This window comes from Danio rerio, chromosome 14 (genome assembly GCF_052040795.2).
Source record: "Danio rerio strain M-AB ecotype USA chromosome 14, GRCz13ab, whole genome shotgun sequence".
Taxonomy (NCBI): domain Eukaryota; kingdom Metazoa; phylum Chordata; class Actinopteri; order Cypriniformes; family Danionidae; genus Danio; species Danio rerio.
The window spans coordinates 13,286,970-13,309,374 of NC_141034.1; the positions used below are offsets into that span (position 1 = coordinate 13,286,970).

General features: G+C 37.3%; 1 protein-coding gene across 6 annotated transcripts in view; it reads right to left on the reverse strand.

Annotated features, from left to right (window-relative positions):
* gria3b (glutamate receptor, ionotropic, AMPA 3b) overlaps positions 1–22,405 on the reverse strand; it is a 302,031-nt gene that overhangs the window by 149,880 nt on the left and 129,746 nt on the right. For all 6 annotated transcript variants that reach the window (XR_015506639.1, XM_087280262.1, XM_087280263.1 and 3 more), the window contains exon 4: positions 17,691–17,878. Coding sequence is in view for 5 of the 6 variants with exons in the window: in XM_087280262.1 (XP_087136388.1) it covers positions 17,691–17,878 (188 nt within the window). In the remaining variant the exon portion in view is untranslated. The remainder of the gene's footprint in view (positions 1–17,690; positions 17,879–22,405) is intronic.

Below are 22,405 nucleotides of genomic sequence, written 5' to 3' on the forward strand. Positions count from 1 at the left end.
TACATAAGATACATAGATACATAAAATTAAATGACTTTGTAGAAATAAGTTGTTCTTAGTATCCTTTGAGCACTTTTGTTTTGTCTCTCGAGCATCCGCTTCTAGCTTTAGCCTGCTAGCATCACTAGCCAGCTAAAGCTACCAGCATCTTTCACCTACTGTTTCACTTACTGTCTTTGGTCTTCACTTTGTACAATGTCACTTGAGTGCAGGAGAAGCATTGGTGGATGCATTGGAGCTGGATCAGTGGAATCACAGATCTGTGTCCTCGAAATTAAACGAGCACAGCTCTGGGAACAACGGGCTTTGCTCAATGTCTCTGGGGCTGCAGCTCGCTCATCAGAGGTAAGTGTGCAATACAATATCAACACTCCGTCCACCTTAACAGCATGTGTTTTTCTGTCCAGACCCTGGATCTTGTCTCTTTGTCACATCCATGCTGCTTCCGCTACAGGTAACAGTGTAAGCACTCACTGCTTTCCCAGTGGTTGTGTTAAGGATGTTTCTGATAAGGTACACACTATCCTGAGTGCTAGAGAGAGCATCGGAGCTGTCACACTCCATGTGGGGACAAACAACTCTAGGACAGTAGACTTTTTGCTCTAAATCAGTGACTACTAACATGGTGTAAAGAACACAATCCGATCTTTGCTAATAACTGTAATATTTTCTGGGAGAGTCCTTGGCTTTTTCCATGATGATTGTTTGCACCCCAGCAGAGCTGGGCCTGAACTCCTGTCGGACAACATCTCCAGTTTACAACGTTCTGACTGACTAGTAAGTGAAAATTCACATTTTAGCCATATAGACTTTTGCTTGTCCTACTTAAAAAACAGTAATGCATATCTGGCTAACCCCTCTGTTCCTTGTGTCAATGAGCATATTTTTCTTTTTAAATAATACCATTATATTGCACCAAAGCAGATTACTGAAAAAACTAGCATGTAACATAGATAGGTGAAAGTGGGTGGAATTTTGAGGTATTATGAGGATGGGATTACTGCTGTGCTCTGAGTTAATGTGAAGTAAATACTTGACGGTTCTTCAGCTCCATTTGTGATATTCCTCACCCACTGACACATCAAACCCACCTATAACATTGCCACCTTTGTGGTGGCCTGCCAGACAAATTCAGTATGCCTGATGGAAGTATTCTGCCTAAGTTGATCAGGCAAAGACGATCGTTTGCTCACTCATAGGCACAACCTACAGAAGGTTGTCAGAGAGAGAGAGAGAGAGCAGCATATCAGCACAAATGGAAGCATCTGCTCATAATTCAGAGCAAATGTTTAATAAAAGTGTATGACAGATTACTGGGTCAACACAGCTCAATTGACAACTTTATAAACAAACAAGAAAAAATGGAGGACTGGGATTAGGACACATGCACAATAACTGCATGAAGACTTTCATTGCTTTAAGTAAAAGATGTAAATGGATTATGCAACTGCTCATTCCTGCAGTAAGCAGTTAAGGATTTTTCCCCTGGGTACTGATGAAGAACATTTAATTGTATAACACAACGAAAGAAAACTAAATGGATAATTAAAAATATGTGCATTTTCTATCTTTAATAATGCAAGATACGCGAGTGTGTGATTGTGTGTGTGTGTTTGTGTGAAAAAGGAACTGCAATAGCCTTCAAAGGTACAGGAAACCCTATTTTTTTTTTTTTTTAGATTTTAACAGATTTGTGTGTTGAACATCAGTTAAGACAGCATTAGCACCTGCCAGCTTTAATTGTGGGGAAAACTGGATAATTTTTAGCTTTTGTTAGCAAATTTCATCTTCCAATAATTTTTGGGGCAGGATAAAAATCAGTGACGTAGTGCAAAACTGCAAGTGGAGTGATGATGCATCGGTTTCTCTTGATTATTCATAGCAGAGTTTTTTATGCTATGAGAAGAGCCTGCTTTTTAATTATTCATGATCGCCTGTGCTTTCCGAAAGCAAAGCAGACCAGCCAAGCTAGGAGACCCAATGACTGGGTGAGACATGGGTCATATGTGAGACACGGGTCATGTGTGATCCACAGGGTTTGTAGCATGTTTTTCTCCATGATGCTGTCTGGGCTGATACAGCAAAGCCGTTGTGTTGCAGCAAGCATTTTTGTTAGGAGAGCTGTATGAGAATTGGAGAATGGCAGACTTTAACTTTTATTAGTGGAGTACCATAAAAGTTACCATTGAGACACTTTGCCTTTATCCGTGCTGCTGTGTTCGCAAATTTTCACAGACCCCATAATTTAAGGCTACTGCCACCAGAACCTGGAGAACAATCTCCAAAATGGCAAGTTGGTGGCAAGCAGAGGCAGATTACAATCATATATATATAATGTAAATGTTCCTGGACATGGCACAGGCGGTGTACACTTATTACTTACCATCATAAAATTGTGTAGTTACTCCACTTCCAACTGTTGGTCTCCAACTGTTTCCAACTATATATATATATATATATATATAGGTTTTTCTTACCCCCCACCCTTTTTTTTTTTTTACAAAATCTACAGATTTACACAGTTTTTTTGTTGTTGTTTTTTTTTTTTGCATTATTTGTATTATACACTTGAATCATTACTCCCTAAAAATCAGCCATTTAGCCTGAACGTAGTGATGAGGTGGGGTCACATATGAGCCTGTAAGTGGAAGCATTAATGAGTTTTATAGTTGAAACACCAAAAGATTAAGGACAGAAAATTAAGTTGCTACCTGCACACTTATACTATGGACATATTTCACATTATCAGTGCTCTTGACTGATGGAGCTTTAAAATCGGCTGCAATTGATGCACACAATAGCATTTGAAAACCCTGAAAACAAATTCTATATAAAAAATGTATCAAGTATGTGTGTACGTGAATAGATGTATACATATGAAAGACGTCCTAAATCTTAAAATATGAATATATTTTCCTATAAAAGACAAAACTGCCACTTCTTATAGTATAATATATAAGCTACAAAAAATGTGAGGGGAGCAGAAAGAGAAAGAGAGAAAAACACAAGATATCTATGTGACATTTGAACTCGCTCCGCTGAGTGCTCTGTTGTTCTGTAATGACGCACTGGCCACTATGCTATTGCCGCACTCTGAATCATCTGTGTAATGATGCGCAGCAGTTTATGACCAAGGAACTGTACAAAAGTGTATAAAACAGTTCAGTGCCAGGCATACTGTACAGTTAGTCCTACACACTATCGCACATTGTACAGTTGACTAAAATGCCCTGACACGAATACAAAGAGTCAAGTTTGATTTCAAAAGTTTGTTAAATAAATTAACGATTCTTTTTAACGACAACGTTGATTTAAATATACATTTGAATATGAAAAGAACTATGCACTTAAAACCCTTATTATGAGCTGTGCTGTGGTCCATCCCCTTCGGCTTCCACATGCTAAAGAGCACATGTTAAATCTTGTCTTTCAAAATCGTAAACAGTTTGAATTTTTGATTCTTGAACTTAAGGTTTCAAATTATATTACTATAACAGTTGCTGGCTGCTATAGACCTCTATTAGCAGAGAACTCTGCTCTAACTTCTTTATTTCAGATCCTGTCAGATCTTTATGCTAAAGAACTGGTAGTCCTTGAATTAAATTGGAACTGGCTGTGTTTGCCATCTAATGAATTTAAAAACTATTGAGACCCATTAAACTTTTTTCAGATTGTTGATAGTCCTACTAGGCCAAATCTAAAATGTCCAGACAAATTGTCTATAATAGATTTAATTCTTACAAATGCACTACCTAAACGTTGATCTGCATCTATTTTTGCTAATGACCACTATGTCATTGCAGCAATTAGAGAATCAAATATCCAAAAAAAAAAAAAAAAAGCGCAAATAAACTAAACATGATATGAACATTTATCTTAATAAGGCCTTGTAAAAGAGCTGAAAAACTTGCACTGGGAAAATTTTATTTTAATTCCAGATCAGATCTAGAACTAGCCTAGGGATTCTTTAATGACATTTTTACAGAAATATTAAACAAGCATGATCCTTTTAAAAGATGCAGGGTGAAGGGTAGAGACAATGCATGGTTCTCTCCAAAGGGGTTTTTCAGAAAGCAGGTTATGTGATATACCCGGGTAAGTTTGAGAGTAAGTAGATAACCTTAGCTTTAGTTCCAAAATCGGAGGTAACTTCTGGGGTATGTTAAGTAGCCAGAGCAACTTACTCTCTGAAGATAACCTGCTCCAGAGGTTAGAGGGTTAAACAGCCCCTGAAAACCATCATCTATCACATTTATCCCTAATAAGCCTGACAGCCCTGAATAAAGAGGAGTTACTGAACCATTAAAAGCATGAAGCTGCAATCACCCACAATTAAACAACCTTTCTTTATCCCTGTGTTTAAGAAGGAATACGGGATAGTAGTTAAAAGCCTGCGTTTTTTTAAAAACATGGAACATTTACACCACCCATGTTAACCATAACAGAAGTAAATTTAACCAATAGGGTAAATCCTAACCCTTCTGAACTATGGTGTCTTATTTCAGAAGGGTTGTATTTTTATGCCTGTCCATTATGTGACACTACATTTCTGTGTTGTGATCAGCAGATTTGCTGATCTCCAGATTGAGTCTGAGCTGATAAACAATTCCATGCAATTTGCACAAGCTGATTAACTTTCAGGAGATGACAAATGCATATATGCATTTTAGAACGTACGAATATAGTGCGAGTTTAGTGATAAACTGCAAAATCAGGAATGTGTAAACTCAATTGATGAAATTATTATTGTTTTTTTTTTTTATATGAACAAAGGCTGGAGCCAGTTAAAGTAATATTTTAAAACATTGGTTCAAGCTTATCATTTAACAGCAGGGATGGAGACAGTAGTTGCTTTGATCAAGGAATGGGCCATCTGCCCATTTTCCTTTTGAAGAGGCACAACTTGCAGAACAGTTTTGACCTAACCAACATTTGCCTTATGATCAATTGTCTCAGTCCCAGAGAGACACATGGGGAACAAATGATGATGACATCGTATTGGCATTTTGTGTTTTGTATTTTGTATATTTTGCTTTATATATATATATATATATATATATATATATATATATATATATATATATATATATATATATATATACACACACACACACACACACACACACACACACACACACACACAATCAAATAATCATGTTTATATTTAATATGCACTGTTGAAATATTCCAATATATGAAACCTTGCTTAATATGTATATTTGACAAGTTCACCCCTACATTTAATCTAAATAGACAAGTAGTGATCATTCTTTAGTGTGTTGTCTTAGGGGAGGGGTCTGAGCAGAATATGCCCCACCCCCCCTTTTATATATGGAATAAATTAGATTAAGGGTAAGAGGATTGGTATTGAGGAGGGATGCCAGGAAAATTTCCTAAGGTAGGAGATGAGTGAACTACAAATGTATATTATCTACATATTGTACTCATTGATGTTGTTAGCTAAATAGTTTGCACCTGAGCCAAATTGAATGATTATCTGCTTGTGTTCTTAAACTTTGTTAGTTAACACCATTTCGCAAGTTCACCCTTACATCTAATCTGAATAGAAAAATAATAAGCATTTTTTGGCATGCTGTCTAAAGGCTGATTTATACTTCTGCGTCAAACGCCGGCGTATGCTACGGCGTTGATGCATAGCCCTTCGCCGTGGCCGTCGGCGTCACAGACGTGCACCTCTCAAAAAATGTAACTACACAACGCAGCAACGCGTAGCGCAAGCTCTGTGATTGGTCGGCTTGGTAGCACTGACGAGTCTGGGCAGGACCGAGAGCCGCGCGAGTGGCGCTAGCCCAATGGAGCGATTGTTTACAAGTGTGGAGTCCTGTGAAGGAGCTCCGAATGGAAAGTTTTGTTTTATGTTTACCTCATAGTTAGAGTTCTTGCACGTCCGCCGGTTCCTGCCTCAAAATGAGCGAGTTTGAGCCTCTTGTACATCCAGGAAGTGTTCAGGAAAAGCAAACAGCAGCGAAGAAACTCGACACAGAGGAACATTAACACCTCACTGCCAACTAGCGTTTCGGAAATGTTAATGCAGACCAACAAAGACAGCGCGCAGAAGTATAATTGCACAGCTACGGGCGTTGCATGTGCCGTGGGTTGCGCCGGTCACTTGACGCAGAAGTATAAACAAGGCTTAAGGGGAGACTCTGGGTTTGGAATAAGTCCCAAACCTAGAGAACTTCTCAAAATGAAGCTTTATATTTTGTTGAGACAGCAGCTAGATCTGAATTTTTTTAGCCCTCAAAATTTTTTAAGCTATGAAAAAGGTTATAGTTCTGTTGAACCCAGGTGCTGCAAAAGACACCATTAGTCTTATGGGCTTTTTATGGCATTTAGGAGGACAGGGGAAGGATAATGAAAGAAATAAAAAGAAAATTCTCGCTGCATCTGAAGGGAGCTGTGGCTCTGCTGAATGGAAAGAGAGATAGCAGTCCAACTCGTGCACACAACACAACTAAAGAATATGGATGGAAGGCTCACACTGCGACTGAAGGAATCTGTGGTTCTGCTGCATTAGAAGAAAGAGCTCTGTCTGATGCTAGATAGGCAATATGTTGGACTCCACTACATCTGATCAAAGATGCGGCTCTGCTGCATCGGGGGAGAGGATTCCTTCTGCAATAGGATATTAGTCGCTTGTTCGTGCTTCGAATGAGGGCTCCTTATATGATTAAAGGGAGCTGTGGCTCTGCTGCACTGAAAAACGGAGCCCCATCTAATGCTTAATTTGCAAAAATAATCTGAGGGATTGACAGATATATTCTTTCTTCGATGTCAAAATGAGTGGTGGGAGAATTATCCAGCCGCTTAGCCTTATTGGGAAAAGATTATTTTAAGATGTTTTTGAAACCAGAAGTGTGTGACTGGTCGATTAGGGTCATCGATAAAGAGGGGATCCAGCACTGATTTGCATTGATTTTTTTTTCTGAATTGGAGGTGAGATAAAAAAGGCCTGATAAGGTTGGATTGGAGATATGTGTATGTATGTATGTATGATCCAAATGCAGCAAAATATATTTTAATAAACAATCAAAGAAGATCAGAAAAACATAAGAGGACAGGCAAGGTACAAAAACTGACTAAGAACGCAAAAGCAAAAAATAGAAGTACTGAGGTGAATCAAACAAAATCTAAATAGGAATCCAAAAACATAAGGATGATACTAAACAAAGTGAACAAACAAACATAACAAACAACCGAACCAAACAAGGCAAGCTAAACACAACCTCACAGGGCTTATAAGGACAGAACCAATTAGACAACAAGGAGTAAATGAAATGAAAACAAAAACCAGAACAAGGGCTAGTGCCCTCAAAAGTCCACATGAGGACACTGCAGCAGGTGTGAAATTACCCTCCCTTATGCAGGAGTGGATGTCAGACACTCCCAAACAAATTGCTATCTAGGAAGGAGGTGGAACAGAGGTGAACCAGGGGCAGGGATGGTGGGTCAGGCCAACATTAAACCAACAAGAGCAGACAAAAAAATCCTCCAAAACAGAACATGGAATTAGAGTGAGTCTATAAAGGCTAAGGTAGAGCCCAAGGAACAGATGATTAACTGAGTTTCGAAAAATTAATTCCCAGGTGGGAGGCCACCATAGTGGTACCATAGGGTGAAAGGTCAATTTCAGCCAGTCATGGGTCCACCAAGGTATTGCTGGTGGGTTTGGTGGCCACCTTTGTGGTGCAGAGAACCACGCTGATGGCATAGATGAAATATCAGTCCTCCTCCATGTGGCATAAGCTTGTTTAGGTGGTAAAGGCCCGTCGACGCTTGAGAGCGGTGGACCGCTGGCGCTTGAGGGTGAGGGCTCGCTGATAAGTTTGAGGGCGAGGGCTAGCTGATGCTTGAGGGTGAGGGCTCGCAGGTGCTTGAGGGCTCACTGGTACTTGAGGACAAGGACTCACTGGAGCTAGGCAACAAGGATTTAAAGAAACTAAAAACGAAGACTCAAATACATTTAAGAAAATGGTTCAACAAGTCTTGAAAAATCAGAATCATAAAAAAAATGGATAACAAAAGTTCCCCCAAATCTGAGGATGATGGCTCCAAAAAGGTGGTTTCATAAACAGAATCACAGCTAGTAGTAAACTCAGGCAGGAACTCAGCAGAGACATTGGACAAAAGCTCTGAACTACTGACCATCTTTGGCAAGTGCTGTAAGGTGGCCACAATCCTGGGCGTGAAATATGAACTAATGGCCATTTTGCAAAAGGGTTCAGGAGTACCAGCTTTGATTAAACAATACTCCACATCATCAGCCATCTTAGAAAGGGGTCCTGCAGCAAAAACAAACTGCAATGGAGTCTCAGGACTAAAAGTCTCCTTGGGCTGAGATTCAACACAGGCCAAAATATCAAAAAGGGAGTCAAGATGCTGGGTGAGCCTGTGTGAACTGTAGCTTAAGTTTCCTGTTCTTAGCTGACAGGTGTGGCACCTGGTCTGGACTTCTGCTGCTGTTGCTCATCTGCCTCAAGGTTTAATGTGTTGTGTGTTCAGAGATGCTCTTCTGCATACCTTAGTTGTAACAATTGGTTATTTGAGTTACTGTTGCCTTTCTATCAGCTTTAACCAATCTGGCCATTCTGCTTTATCTGGCATCATCAAGGCATTTGGCCCACAGAACTGCCACTCACTGGATATTTTCTCTTTTTTGGACCATTCTCTGTAAACCCTAGAGTTGGTTGTGCATAAAAAATCCCTGTCGATCAGCATGGAATTTAGGGTTGTAAATATATTATTGCAATTTTTTAACCTCTTAAAAAAAGCCAGTAGAAACATGAGTTTGAGAGTGCTAAAGGTATGACTAGAATAATATCCGCATCAGATAATCTGTTTACATTTTGTGAGCATAGCATAGGCCTTTCTGTATCTCAAACGTTTTTTTTTTTACTTTTGCTCCAATTCTCTTTACCCTAAACCCAGACTGACCGTTCATGGTGAAGGTAGATGCTTCGGCGTAGGGCGTAGGAGCCATCTTGTCACTGAGGGGTGAGGATGGAAATGCATCCTTGTGCGTTTATGTCACATCGCCTGTCTGATGCTGAGCGCAACTACCATATACACACCATAAGAACCTGGAATATCTCCAGCAGGCAAAACAGCTGAATCTTCGACAGGCTTGAAGATCTGTTTTTTAAATAGGTTTCAGTTCATTCTGACCTATAGACCCGAAACCAAGAATTTCAAGCCAGAAGCCTTGTCTCGAGCCTACACTCCCGAGACACAGAAAAGACATGTTTCACCCATTATTTCCAGCTTAAGGATTGTTGCTCCTCTCAGGTGGAATCTGAAACAAGTTGTCCGCACGGGCGAAACCAAGGATCCTAATCCAGGCAATGGTCTGGTGGTTGCCCTGTATGTCCCAAGTCTTACAGTGTGGTCACAAGGGTCTGTTGGCCTGTCAGCCAGGTAGCGCCCACAATCTTGAATTCCTCCAACAGCACTTTTGGTGGCCTTCCATGAAGGAGGTTGTTAAAGGTTATGTGGAGGGCTGCCCAGTATGATGCCAGGGAAAATTCATCACACCAGTGACCTCAAGGGCTTCTCCATCCCCTACCTGTTCCCCACAAGCCTTGGTCACATCTCACCATAGACTTCCAAGTTACCATCAGCCAAGGAGACAGCTGAGCCCATAATGAGCCATGTCTTCCTACATTATGTGAGCCAAATATGCCCACAACACCTCAGCCACTGGACTATCTCCTTTTGAATACCAACTTTGTTATAACTCCAATTGTTTCCTGAGGAGGAGGTGCAGGTGGGAGTTCCCTCAGGCCAACGCTTCATCCGACGCTGCTAGAAACACTTTCCTTCAAACCTTAGCATCAGGCTAATCACCATCCTCAAAAGGCTCCCACTTTCCGTGTTGGTCAAAGAGTCTGGTTGGCCAGTAAGAACCTTCTGCTTCAGGTTGAGTCCAGAAAACTCTCCCAGAAGTTAATTGAGCCATTTCGAATAACCAGGAAAGTTATTCAAAAACCCTGTTTCTTATTGTTTATTTCTTCCTCGTTCACTTAGAATCAATCCCACATTTCATGTCTTTTTATTAAAAAGACATTTTTAAAGTGCCACCCACCTACATATATTTATTTCATTTATCATTTTTTTCCCCAAATAATTTACTCATCAACATATAATGATACGTATTTTAATCTTATTTACAAAATATGAATCAATTGCATGGATGATGGATGGATGGATGGATAGATAGATAGCTGTCAGTAGGGAAAATATATATATTATTCTGAATGTACACAAACAAGAGCAGGTATAAATGTTGACCTTGTTCTATCTCACTAACTGCAGGAATGCAGCTTAAGTAATAACAGCAAAAACAAAAGCTGCAAAATCATCAATTCCTCCTCCAACAATTACCTCATGGCACAACCAATCAATAAGCATTCTTCAAAACTCATTGAGGGTTCAGTCTGGGGGAGGACAAATGGCCCCAAACACTTTCCAAAAGCTCTCTGGAACATTCAGTTATCTTAATTTTCCTCTCGCAGGCAAGCTTTTATGTAGGCAGGCCAGAACCTGGAGTGATCCCGAGGGGATACATTCAAACTAACTGGCAGCAGCATCTGTACACCTCCTGCCCTCTCAGATGCTCTGAATTTAAACCTCTATAAGCTGATCAGGGTTGGCTTTTTTCCAATTTACAACTTTTAAACACTAACCTATGCAAACAAATTAGAATGATAAGACAGATGGCAAGATGTTTATATATATATATATATATATATATATATATATATATATATATATATATATATATATATATATATATATATATATATATAAACATGTTGCCATCTGTCTCACCATGAATACGTTTAGCATAATTTGCAAAGGACGCATATTTTAGTATCACAGTAGATCAATCAGATGCGAACAAAGAAGGGCAATTTCAAATAAAAATAAATACTGTCCAATTTAATATACATCACTGTACATTTAAGAAACTGATATAGCTAAGATGTTGATATAGGGTTTTGCATCCATATGACCATGTTATGGTTCACGTCATGGAACAGATGTGTCAAATGTGATACATTTTAGTATTTTGTACTTGAGGAGATTATAGCAGTGGTGGCTCAGAAATAGAGTTTTCCCTGAGAGGTAACCATTTTGCATGATTAAGGTTACACCACAGGTACCTTTGCGGATTGATGAGGTAGATGAAACCTTGTTTTCTGTCCCACTAGCATTTGCATTGAGTGTACCTTTATTGAAATGAGCTTTTGACAGTTGCTTATCTCACATGGGTGTAGTCCAAGATGACGAAGCAACTCAGGGTTTGTGGAAAAACCATCACCTCATGTGGCACATAAATTGATGTTTCCTCCATGATCTTAGAAGCTTGATCTTATATCTTCAGAAACATTTTTTGTTGTGCTGGTTAAAAATTTCTGTAAATATCTATACAGCAGTAGATATTAATGTGTATCCTGTCACAAAACACGATACTGTGAAGATTTTCTGTACATGGTATTTGTTGCATAGCATTTTCACAGTATGGAACAGATAATTATTATACTGTTACTATGCTAATAATTATGCAAACAACCACATTCTTCCTTGAAAGCACTTAAATTACATTTTGTTACCCAACAAGAGTATAAAAAAAAATTATATTAACGGCACAGTGACATTTGTATATTTATGTGATATATGTAGACTTAGTATTGACAATGCTATTTTATATGTTTTTTTAGATACATGGCCATTGTAAACCCACACAACTTCAACAAAGATGGCAATTCTTGAAAAAGTAAGCAGCAGCAGCTTGATGAATTCTTAGAGCATCATATTTTGAATTAGATTTAGATTTATTCAGATTGAATAAAGTTCCACTCGACAATTTTTTTTTTCTTTTTATTCAGTCTTTTCTGATTTTTTTTTTATGTTTTAGAACAGGGATGGGCAAACTTGATCCTCGAGGGCCGATGTCCCTGCAGAGTTTTGTTCCAACACTAGTCAAACACACCTGAACAAATTAATCAGTGTCTTCAAGATGACTTGAACTCTATAATGAGGTCTGTTTGCATAGGGTTGGAGCTAAACTATGCAGGACACTGGCCCTCCAGGATTAAGTTTGCCCACACCTGTTCTAGAATCATCTGTGTCAACTAGGTAAAGTAATCTATTGTTAGATTTGATGGTGTTTTTAATAGGTAAATATATTAGATGTTTAATGTTGATGAACTGGTTTCACCATTAAAAGGTGATTTCATGAGATTCAGATTACCTGTTTTAAAATGGTAGTATTTTGCACACTACACTATACAATGGTTAAAGTAACCTCACAAAAATATCTTTACATTTTATGGTGTTTTGACACTTTTGCACGTCTGAATGTATTAATTACACTTCAGCTTTGAGCATACAATGAGAATTAAAATGCATGATTTTATAAGGTATATTTTGTAGAAATGTTCAATGTCTTTGTAATTTTAAAGAATTTTTACAATAATGTTTATTCATTAATTAATTTTCTTTACAGCTTAGTAGGCTTGTCCAACGCAATCGCACGGCAAATTGTAACTTATTGAATTAGAGGCTACTTCTTATGAATTCGTACTACCTATATTGTATAATTCAGTACGATTTGCTCATTACCCAAGGAAGGTTGGGTTTAGGGATGGGGCTGAATGCCATTTTCGTACGAATTTGCGACTGAACTGACAAAATATAAAGTACTTACATTTCTTCGTGAGATCAGGCTGACACAATTATTAATATATCGACTCATCGCATGTGAACATCTCCTCAATCAATTTTGGTGGTGCAATACATTTCGCCCATATGTCAAAACCATTTCTAGCAAAACTTAACTGATTTCCATCTCAACTGGAGGTGTCAATGCCAGTATGGTTAAATAAAACAAACACATGCCTGATGGACCTATTAATTTTTTCTAATTCTTTTGCCATTTTTGTTAACATTTTTTGATAACATAATAAATGCATGCACACAAACACAATATGTTTCAAATACTTAATGCCTCATGCCTAATTATTACATTGTTAAAATGACTTTAATTTAATGCAATATTTTTAAGAATAAAATATTCTGTTCTTTGGAAGAGTGTACTTGCATTATAATGGTATTTTATGAGTAAAACTGGCCTTAAAATTACAACATTAATCGCAATAGATTTTAGTGCTATATATTGTACTAAAAAAAAATATATATTGTGACAGGCCTACGGCTTGGTCTCTTTATTAATCTGTGGTCACAACAACAGATTGGCACCGCCAACAGACTGACCCGACCAATCCAGCAAATGTTTTACACAGCGAATGCCCTTTCAGCTGTAATCCATCACTGGGAAATACCCATACACTTTCATTCACACACATGCACTATGGACAATTTAGCTTACCCAATTCACCTTTAGTAGATGTCTTTGGACTTGTGGGGGAAACCAGAGCACCCAGAGGAAACCTACACAGACCCGAGGAGAACATGCAAACTCCACACAAAAATGCCAACTGACCCAGCAGAGGCTTGAAACAGCGACCTTCTTATTGTGAGTCAACAGTGCTAAAATCTAAACCCCCGTGCTGCTCAATTTACTAATATGCAATTTTAAATTAGGTGAAACCAAAAAAGCATTATACAACAATTTAAAATATTCAATTGGGCCAGTAACATGATTGGGCAGACTTGATATTTTTTCAGTTGTCTCAACACATACTTTCTTATTGAGCCAATGTGAAAGGTTGTTTTTTCTATTTCTGAAAAAAAAAATCAGTTTGCCAAATTTCATTCAGATCTCAATGTGCTGCCAATGATGAAAATGTGCAGCAAATCCTGATAACACAACCAAATTCAGAAACATGCTGATAACACAAACACGAGTGCTCCAAATTCTTTAGTTGATGAACTTGCTTACTATTTCTGAATCCTATTTATACCATCTCACTCTTTTTGCCTCTAATAGTACAACTCTTAACACCTTAATCCTATTAGAATGTTAGAGTGACACGTTAAATGCTCTCCAGAGCCTATGAGCTTTTAAGAGATTTTAGCGGCTTAGTCTTAAGTATTTACCTCGTATGACTTACTGTACACTTTTCATTTTAGTCTTACATTTTTCAGCAGGATTTTGTTCTTTCGACAAGACTAAAGATATTTTTCCAAAATTGAATTCAGTCATGACACAAGACATAAGAAAATAAATATGTTTTAGGTAAATTATTCCTTCAATTTTATTACTAGCCATTTATTCTTTTACCTGCAATTGACAAATAACTCTTAAAGATTTATTTTGATTGCATATATTCTGACATGTCCAAACAAATACCAAAATAAATTTAGGTGAAACATTACCTCTCAGTGTTTTTTATTCTCCCACACACCCAGCACATCTTGAAAGCACTAAATAGAGAGCCACGTCACTTTTTTGTATCAGTCCAAAACAAAAAAAGTGTATCAAAACAGACTTCTTAAAAATTATTTTGTAGCACCATTTACTATATACACAAACAGTTTAATGGCATATGACAGGCATGTCATGTTCTCAGAGAGTAAAAGAGTGTTAACCACAGATCACAAGCTAGTTTTCCTCACAAGCCCCTCTGTGATCGCACTGTGAAGGCAATGCTTATAAATTATTGCATTAGCTTGACATACTCCTTATAGCAGGGCAGTAAAAGCTGTCACCATTGCCCCTTCTAAAGCTTAACTCAGCTTTATATACTCTCTGGGGGCTTGTTCCAATTCCCAGTCGGCACTGAACACCTTCAGATCAAAAAACCCAGTTCATGCTAAGACACTATAAATAACTCAAAACTCTATAATATTGTTGTCCTATCTGGAATCTGCACTTGGTGCAGCTTGCAGTATGACTGCAGACCAGAAACATATCTGAGCTATCAGCATTAGCAAGACCAGAGAGATTATTTCAATTAGATCCAGTTTAACCAATGCTTGATGATACCCCAAAAAACAGAAAGAAAAAAAACAACTGACTGAAGATGACACTGCCATAAATATATAGGTAATAAGCTGCCCAGATGCAGTCCCTTGTTCAGGTTTGTGTCAAGGAACCAAAAACAGTTCTCAGCATTTAGCTTCACATTAGTAGTAGTTTAAGGGTCAGTCGCAATGAGATACAGTATGTTGTAATGACAGATGGAAGCTTCTGGAAAGTGGCATAACCATTGAACTGAATTACGAGTTTGAGGACAATGCTGCCAAGCATGAGCAAACAAGAATCCCCAAAGGCATAAGCATGAACACACATGAAGGACTTAGCCTAGTACAGTGGCTGACAGAAGCATTATAATACATGTCCTGGGTCTAGAGTATAAGTCTCATCTGCAAAATCAGCATGCCGAAGATGCTGCAGGAACTCTATCTAGGAAGAACTCTATCTAGCAGGAACTCTATCTATCTATATTGTCAATGGGGTTTACTAGAGGAACAGAACAAGCACACACATTTCTGGGTGAGTGAGTAATGACATACTGTAGGAAGTCAAGATGTTGAGAATTTACATGCTTTAGGTAGTCTGGGGAGATTTTGTCATAATATTTTGTGGGCAAATCTTAATCACAACTGCACACTCTATCTGGGAATGCCCTCACACCCCCAGACCACCCCACTATATTAGACAGTGAGAGCGGAGAAGCTCGGAGTTTCAGCTGAAAGGTCCCTTCCAAGCCTTAACCCTTGGGTCAACAAAGACATATATGCATTGTTTTAGCACATAAACCATAAAAGATTTGAAAACTGTAAAGGGTCTATTTTTGTTTGTAAATACTCATAATTTCAACTCTTTCTATGTCCTCTGATGACATGATTGGCAAACAGATTTGTATCTGTTAATATTTGGCTCATAGACCTGAAAGACATACCTGCAAAGCCTGAAATGTGAACTTTTAAATGACCCAACTCTTTATGAAAACAAATTTTCTTTGTTTTACAAATCTGCATGGAAATACTAAAATGCAGACTTGTTTATCTGAGCTCATTGTCCCAATAATCAGTTCCAACCTCCGCTATTCAAACACAAATCATGAAGACACCTGCCTAAACTCCACAAACAAACAAACAAACAGCACTTCTGGGTAGAAAAATTTGTTTCACTTTCATTCTCAGAAATACATTGAATTTACACTAGTGCACTTTAGTTTTAAAATGACATTTTAGAATGAAAACGATCCACGTCCACACTGGAGTTTCACTTAGCATTCTAAACAGCTCTCTGTCTACACTAAAACACTGAAAATGCACATCATGTGACCACACACACACACTTTCTGGCATGCGCTGCATCTAGCCAGATAAAAGCTGTGATCTAATCTCACTATATTTGTTAAACGTGATATTTAATTAATCTTGTTGCCTTTATCTAACAACATATTCCTCGACTTTGGTCTTTTGAATCTATTACTTGTTCTTGGGTAACGTGTTTTGGCTGAGCGCAAAGATAATTAATGTAACCACGTGCATTCTGTATATTAACTGATTGCTTGCCTTTATTTCCTATAATGTATAAACTTATTGTACATTTTACTTTTATAATGGGCATTATTCATTATTAAAACTGATATTCAGCAAAAGAGAGGGTAGCCTATGTTTCATATTTTCAATGAAAATGAAAGGAGGCAGTAATGTTATGGGCTCTGTTTTGTTATGAATACGCATACAGTGAAGATGACATTCATATATACAGCACGGTGCCTCAACATTTCTGTCTTGTCAGCATGTCTGTTAAGTTGTAAATATCAAAATGAAAATAGTAGTTCCTTATATCATGTTTTCATTTTGTTGTTAAGATACTATAGTTAAATAGAGGCTAGAGGCTATAGATAAACAACATTGCCAGGATGATGTGAATGAGGTTATAAAGTACACTGTTCCCTTTGAAAATGTACCTACATGTCCTGAGTCTGTTTTCCATATCAAACTTGTAAAGTCTGAACTTACAAGAAAAGGATGCAGGACTGAACTATGTGTAGGCTTCTTAATATTGAGAAAAAAAAAGCCCCAAGCAGAGAGGCAAATGTCGGCAGCCCCACCTGCATTTTCAGATGTCTCAGTTTTCCCCCATCCCCACTGAGACGGAGCAGCAGCATTTTAGAATGAAAACGTTCTCTTTAGCATTTACAAAACACTCCGTTTAAAACATACAAAAACTCTGTCGAAGTGTAGACGGATGGCGTAACCCTAGCAAAATGTATGTGTTTTTTTAAAACTAAAACGCATTAGTGTAAACAGGGCCTTAGTAAAAGAGTCGACACTATGAGTCCATTTGAACACCGAATCAATACCAAATAGTCCAAATCCGCAGGAGGCAGAAGCTCTAGGGGGGCATGAAGAAGCCATGAAGACTATGGATCTCCCTTGTTGCTGTTCAAAGTATCAATTCACAAACATGTGATAATTGTATCAGGACACAACCCAGTCAACATTCAGAACAAAAAAATAAAACAAATTTGTTTTCCAGACACAATTTAATCCTTCCAATTTAAACCAACAGATTATGGTCAAAATGATGATAGCAGACTTTTATTTCTTTATATTTATCTCGATAGACTATGAATTTTACTATTTTAGTAAAGGAGAGAGTGAGCTTGTTTGGAAAACACCATCCAGAAAAAATGAGCAGATGAGAGAGTAAGTAATGGGTAAAAGGGAGAAGCAGACTTTACCTGCTCTAAAATGACATTGATTCTGTCCACTTCACAGTCAATGAGGTAGCGCTTCTCCTGTCTTCTGTCCATTTCCTCAATGATGCGCCTGAACTCTTGGGGGTCCGTTATGCTTCCCACCGACCGTGCTGTAACTTGCCAGTTGTTTGCTACTGCTGCTTCCATAATGGCTTGAAGAATGGAAAATCCTGTCAGGAAAGCATAGTTTTTTACTTACGATATTAGGTGTTAACATTCTGTCACATAAAATGTATTCAGTGTTTGTACACAAAGATAATGGATATCACTTTGTAATTTGGCATTAGATATCTTTAATTACCTACAGCATTTTAACAACAGTTGTGCAAAGAAAGAAAGAAAGAAAGTCTGTTGAACTGTTTTATCGGACCTGTGGGGAAGCAATCTATTCATCATTCGTTCATTTTCCTTTGGCTTGGTCTCTATTTCAGAGGTCACCACAGCACTATTTCAGCATACGTTTTACGCAGTAGATGCCCTTCCTGCTGCAACCCAGTATTGGGAAACACCCATACACACTCATTCACTACAGAGAATTTAGTTTATTCAATTAACCTATAGCACATGTCTTTGGACTGAGGGGGAAAACTGGAGCACCCGATTGAAACCCACGCAAACACAGGGAGAATATGCAAACTACACACAGAAATGCCAACTGGTCTAGCCAAGACTTGAACCAGCAACCTTCTTGCTGTGAGGTGACAGTTCTAACCACTGAGCCACCATGCTGCCCCTGGAAAACCAATATTGAACGGATTTAAATATTTCTGCATAATATATTGAAAAAACACCATTTGGACAAAACTCAAAATCCTAAAATGTGAGCAAAATCATTTGTTTTGTCAACACTTTAGACATTAAGCTAGAGAATCATGCAAACACTAGTTCTAAAGTGACGTTTGTGAATTAGCAACGGGTTCTGCTGTTCTGACAGTCAGCTGCAGATGTAAATGAATAGCAGAAGAAAGTAGTTCCCTTTACAAAAGGATTTTTGAGACTCTCCATGTTTGATTCTCTTTTTATTTACACAATTATGCTGTCGAACTGTTGTACAAACCCAATATGGCACATGTAGCAGTGTGATATGGCACTACTGAGTCTCTAAGGCACTTGGCCTGGGGACTCAAACCAACACACAGCTCTGTCAGTGCTGATATACAGTAATATTGCACTGCTAATCATGTGATGTTGCTCATACAAATATTAGTGGTGTAATGGTTCACAAATCTCACGGTTCGGCTCATACTAAAATTTACAGTTGTACATTACAGTACAGGATCGGACCATTTTTCAGGTAAGGAAAAAAGGAGGAGACAAATGTCATTTGCTTACTTTTTTAAAAATTCCTTTGCCTGGAAGGCTAGATTGAAAAGATATTGCCTTCTTAAATCCAGCATTGTGATTAGGTGACTCTGTGAAGTCATCACTAGAGGATGTCATCCATGGTGTGACCAACATAGAAAAATATGTATGACCTTGAAATATTAAACAGTTATAACTGCACTATGCATAATTCACTTTTCAACCATTTAATGTAAAACTTTAGCTAAGCAGGGGGCTGGGTTAGGGGTGTGGTTGGGTACCCGGCCTCCTTTTTCAAATGGTATATTTTCATACGACTGAACTCGTACAAAAAAGCCACTAAACTGACAAAACATAAAATAGTTACATTTGCTCGTGAGATCAGGGGTCCGTTCTTCGTACCTCGCTTAAATGATCTAAGATTATTTGGCAGATCCTGGATCTTTTAATCTTGATAACTGATCTCTCGCTAATTTGGTTCTTCAAACAAGTTCGCGAATCAGATTAGAATGTCTGGATGAACTGATCTGAGATCGCTGCGTGTGTTATGAAGGACAGATCTATCGATCCTCGAAATCATGATCAGCAATGCAACGATTGGCTGACGGCACAGCAGCGTAATGACATCATCTGATTAATATTCAATTATCCATGTGAGCAAAATTACATCAAATTAGCATTAAACGGCTTGTTAAATATGACACGCAAGAACTTTCCACATTTGTTGTGAGCTGCAGGCTTTATACTTTCATGTGTCAAGTGTATTTATCATGTATTTCAATGCAAATCAGTGTATTTAGTTCCACATTTAGAAAAGATTTTCTTTATAATAGTAGCCGTTTTTTAATCGGTGTAAAGAATAACTGGTTGTTTACAAAAGCATTTTCATATTGGTAAAGGCGTCTGCAACTTTTGTGAAGCTTCAAATCACCGGCATATTAACTATCAAAACATGTTTATGACTGCATAAATGTATTATTGCTTTAAAAAAAAAGTCACATATTGTGCATTTCTATTATACACAATTTGTACTAAAGCAATCTAAAAAGTTCATATCAATAAGTTTTCTCTTTGCACCAGATGGCAGTCTTTGCACTTTCATTTCTAAAGTGCAGATTGTATAGCCTACGTTTTATTAATATATATAACTTTATTTATTTTATTAATGACTATAACTTTATATATATAGTTAAAAATATGTACCATTTTCCCAAGTGTATATAACTACTACTGTAAGAAAATATCAGAATTCGGAACATACTTTCTGTATTATCTTTGCTTGAACTGAGCCGATCTAATCCTGTTTATATGAATTGAACCTGCTCCCAATCAGGTTTGACCTAGCAGAACTGTTGCCATGACATCAATTCTCGGATCAGCTTTGAAGAACGAAACGATCCTGGATCGTGTCAAATCGTCAATATCCAAATCCAGCTAACTGAGTAATCCACGTACGAAGAACGGACCCCAGCTCAGTGTGCAGTGCTTCCCACAGGTTTGAAATATACTTGCAGTGGTAGCTGGATTGAAAAACATCTTTTTCCCACAGCAAACAAATGGGCAACTACAAGCAACAAACAAAAAATAATGTGATTTTTAACTTAATTTTATTTGTTATGACACTGTTATACACCTTTCCTTTTCAATGGGTTAAATTTATTTTAAAAAGGATGTTGAAATAATAGAAATTCACTATTTCTCTTACTTTTATGCTATTTAGGAGCAATGTTCACCCACTGGCAGACTAACACTGATTCAGGCTTCTGAATGGAATGAAATTAAGTTTGCTATTGCACTACCCAGTGGACACAACTGGAACAGCAGTATATTTTATTGAAAAATTGCAGCTCACAGAATCATCTTGTGGCCCGCATTAAATTCATTTGTGGACCTGATCCGGCCCGCGGGCCATATGTTTGACACCGATGCTTTAGAGTGTAGCTCGAACCATGATCAAACACAACTACACCAACAAAGTAGGACTTGATTGGTTTTAAGTATCACTTTGGTATAATCAACGGTATAATTAATGGGTAAGTGATCAATGATATATTCATATATATATTCATATATATATATATATATATATATATATATATATATATATATATATATATATATATATATACACAACTGACTTGCCACAAGTTTGTAATTACACCATTGATCACTACAATGGTGCAGTTGATGTGTTGATGTTTTGTTGTTGCTGTGACTTCACTAGTCTTGTCACCTACATAAAAAGCAAACTACAGAATTTGACCAACATTTTTGTTTCTCTCAATTGTTCCTGTTTATTAAAATTGTATTAAAGATTTTTTTTTCGGTGTATAGCTTAGCATACACATTTTTGATAGATTAGTTCAAGTTTCGTCTTTGGTACTGGTTAATCTTATCTATATGCCTATATGGCTTTGGAAATATATTATTGTAAAGCATCCTATGGAAAATATTAATTTAAAAAGAGATTTGTGAAGGGTGTACTAATTTAAGCTGAGCGATATTTGAATGTGTGTAGATAGGTAGGTAGGTAGGTAGGTAGGTAGGTAGGTAGGTAGGTAGGTAGAAATAAGTATAAATAATAAAGATAAAATAAAACTGACAGATGTAAATAATCAAATTTTTTAAAAGTCTTAAGTCTTAATTTTTTTTTTGGTAAATGCACTTAATTGCATTATTTACTTTACAGTATTGACATAAGGTTTTTGCTTCGTCAATTGATAAAAACATCCAATTGATTACAATTTCATCTGGTTTGTACGAGCACAGGAAGAAACGTTGATCAAACATTAAAGATTGTCTGTCTTTGTTAAGCAATACAGACTGATACATTTATAACTAACTTCCTAGAAAAAAACTAAACAAAAAAGATGTTTTCAACACATTTCTAAACAATAGATTTAATAACTCACTTCTAATAACTGATTTATTTTATCGTTGCCATGATGACAGTAAATAATATTTTACTAGATAATTTTCAAGACACTTCTATACAGCTTAAAGTGACTTTTAAAGGCTTAACTACAGTAGGTAATTAGGTCATCTAGGCAGGTTAGGGTATTTAGGCAAGTTATTGACGATGGTTTGTTCTGTGGACTATTGAAAACAAAAGAAGCCTAAGAGGGCTAATAATTTTGACCTTAAAATGTTTTTTTTTTTTTTTTTTTAATAAAAACTGTTTTTATATTAGCTGAAATAAAACAAATAAGACTTTCTCCAGAAGAAAGAATATAATCAGACATACTGTGAAAATGTCTTTTCTCTGTTAAACATCATTTAGGAGATATTTAAAAAATAGTTTTTTCCTTCTTTTGTCTATCCCATATATAAAATTTGGGTGAGCACTGGAGGGTAAACAGGGTAGAGAGAACATGCTTGCACTCATTTCAATCCTT